General features: G+C 53.8%; 1 protein-coding gene across 1 annotated transcript; it reads left to right on the top strand.

Annotated features, from left to right (window-relative positions):
• Positions 1–152: 152 nt before the first annotated feature.
• On the top strand, positions 153–1,544 carry CHC_T00000012001 (hypothetical protein). The gene has a single exon (XM_005717762.1). The coding sequence runs from the start codon at positions 153–155 to the stop codon at positions 1,542–1,544; it is 1,392 nt and encodes a 463-aa protein (XP_005717819.1).
• The last annotated feature ends 440 nt before the right edge of the window (positions 1,545–1,984 follow it).

Here is a 1,984-nt window from a genome sequence, read left to right as displayed (position 1 = left end):
ACGGCAGAGTTCGCAAGCACTAGCATAGCGCTACACATGTTGTTATAAATGAATATTAGTGAGACTGGGCGACGGCAAGCAACACGACTCTGGCGGGTTAAAAAGGCAAGAGCGTGATTCCATCGAGGCAAAGGTCCGTCCGCGGCACCGCCATGGCCCTCCTCAAGAAAGGATGCCCCATGTACCGCCACACCATGCGCGACCCGCGCACGGATAAACTCCTCCCGGACTGCGTCACGTCCAGGTGGGTCAGGGCTTTTGCGGACAGGTGGCAAGTCACCTTGGAGGAACGCCTCATAGGCACCAACATCCCCATGTACAAACGCAGGCAGATAGAGCTAGAGGAGAAGCTCATTGCCTATCATCTCGGCTGTATGCAGAGGCAATTTCACACCGGCCTTGTCTCAGAGGACACCATCCAAGTCCTGGCCCCGTTGCACTTTGTCCTCAACACCACCACGGGGAAGAGCCTCGGTTTTGGAGAGCAGCCACATCTCGAGTTTACGGAAATGATGGACGGCGCGAGACCCATCACCGTCTTGCTCAGGGTCGCCGGCGGCAAGGACGCCACCGTCTTAAACCCGCTTGTCATCTTTCAGCACACAGACAGGCAATATCCCATACAAGGCGTGTCGGACGATATGCCAGGCGTCAGGTATCGCACGTCCCCCACGGGGTGGGTCGATCCCGAGGTGCTGGCCAGCTTTTTTGACGACGCCCCAGGGAAAGGGGAAGCAACGGATGACGGCAGCAAGTCGATTTTGTTTGTGGATCCGTCCGTCTGGCTTCCATTCGAAAAGGACCTCCCGGGTGTGATGAAGGATACCACTGTTGACCTAAGGTTTTTGCCCAAGCAATCAAACAGCGTGTCACAGCCGGTGGAGATGGGCATTAGACAAAAGGTCAAGGAGGCGTGGAGCGAAGGGTGGCAGCAAATGAAGAAGCAGATGATCGACTTGGGCATGTGGAACGAAGAAGGACGTGACGCGAGCGGTAAGATGTTCAACGCCGGCCCACGCTTCTTTTTAAAGCTCGCTGCAAACGTAGTGCAAGCTGTGAATGCCGTCAAGGATGCAAACGGGATGACCCTCGCGCGCAAGGCAATGATTCAATCTGGAATGGCAACGAATGGGATGGGGAAATGGGAGATAGAGCAACTGCACCCGGACCTTGCTGCGATTGCCATCAAGTACAAGCAGCATTTTGACGGCGAGGTGGTCACGGACGAGGAGCGACCAAGGCCTGTCGTGAGTCAACGACAAGGGGAGGGTGACGGCGACGCAGTTTTTCCAGGGGACGAACGAGATGCGCAGCAGGATATTGATGTGCCGAAAGTGGTGGACACCCATGGGAATGACCGCGTAGGCAAGGTAAGTGTTGTAGAGGGACAAATGAACCAACAGCCTGAACAACTTGTTGAAACTGAGTCCCGCCTGATGCTGAGTCAGCCGGATGGGGAAGACCAGGCATCTGCTATTGCGACAGCAATTGCGGTTCGGGAGCGTGACAGAGAAGAGCTTGTCGGTCATGCAGAACCTACATAACAGTCAGATAGGAAAAGCCCAGCACCTACTCCATTGGCACTACTGTAGTGGCCAGGACTGAAATGCGACCGCGTGCAATCGCAGAATTCATGATGCAACTCCACTGTGGTGTCTGCTCCTGGCGCATTGTTGTATACCATAGAACTAAAGTATAAAGTGTTGTGGGAAACACAGTACGCTATTTTATGTACAATACGTGCAAAAAGTGAATGTTCGTGCATTTGCGAAGGAAAAGTGTTTCACGTGCGCACGGCATCTCCCGTGGGGCCCTTTCTACGGACTGACGCTTTCGCCGCTCCTTTAATTTCACGGCTTGCTCCGCTGCTGAAGTTCCGTTTACTGTAGTTTAAGTTACTACAGAAAGCGGACGGTTAAGACTCGATACAATGACTTGCAACACGGAAATGCTTTCAAAGGCAGGTGCTGTACAGTACAGTACC

Source organism: Chondrus crispus, genomic scaffold (assembly GCF_000350225.1).
Source record: "Chondrus crispus Stackhouse genomic scaffold, scaffold_347, whole genome shotgun sequence".
Lineage (NCBI taxonomy): Eukaryota > Rhodophyta > Florideophyceae > Gigartinales > Gigartinaceae > Chondrus > Chondrus crispus.
This window is presented reverse-complemented; position numbering and strand designations above follow the sequence as displayed.

Coding starts and splice junctions, on each gene's coding strand:
- CHC_T00000012001 (XM_005717762.1), top strand. CDS start 153: ATGGCCCTCCTCAAGAAAGGATGCCCCATGTACCGCCACACCATGCGC.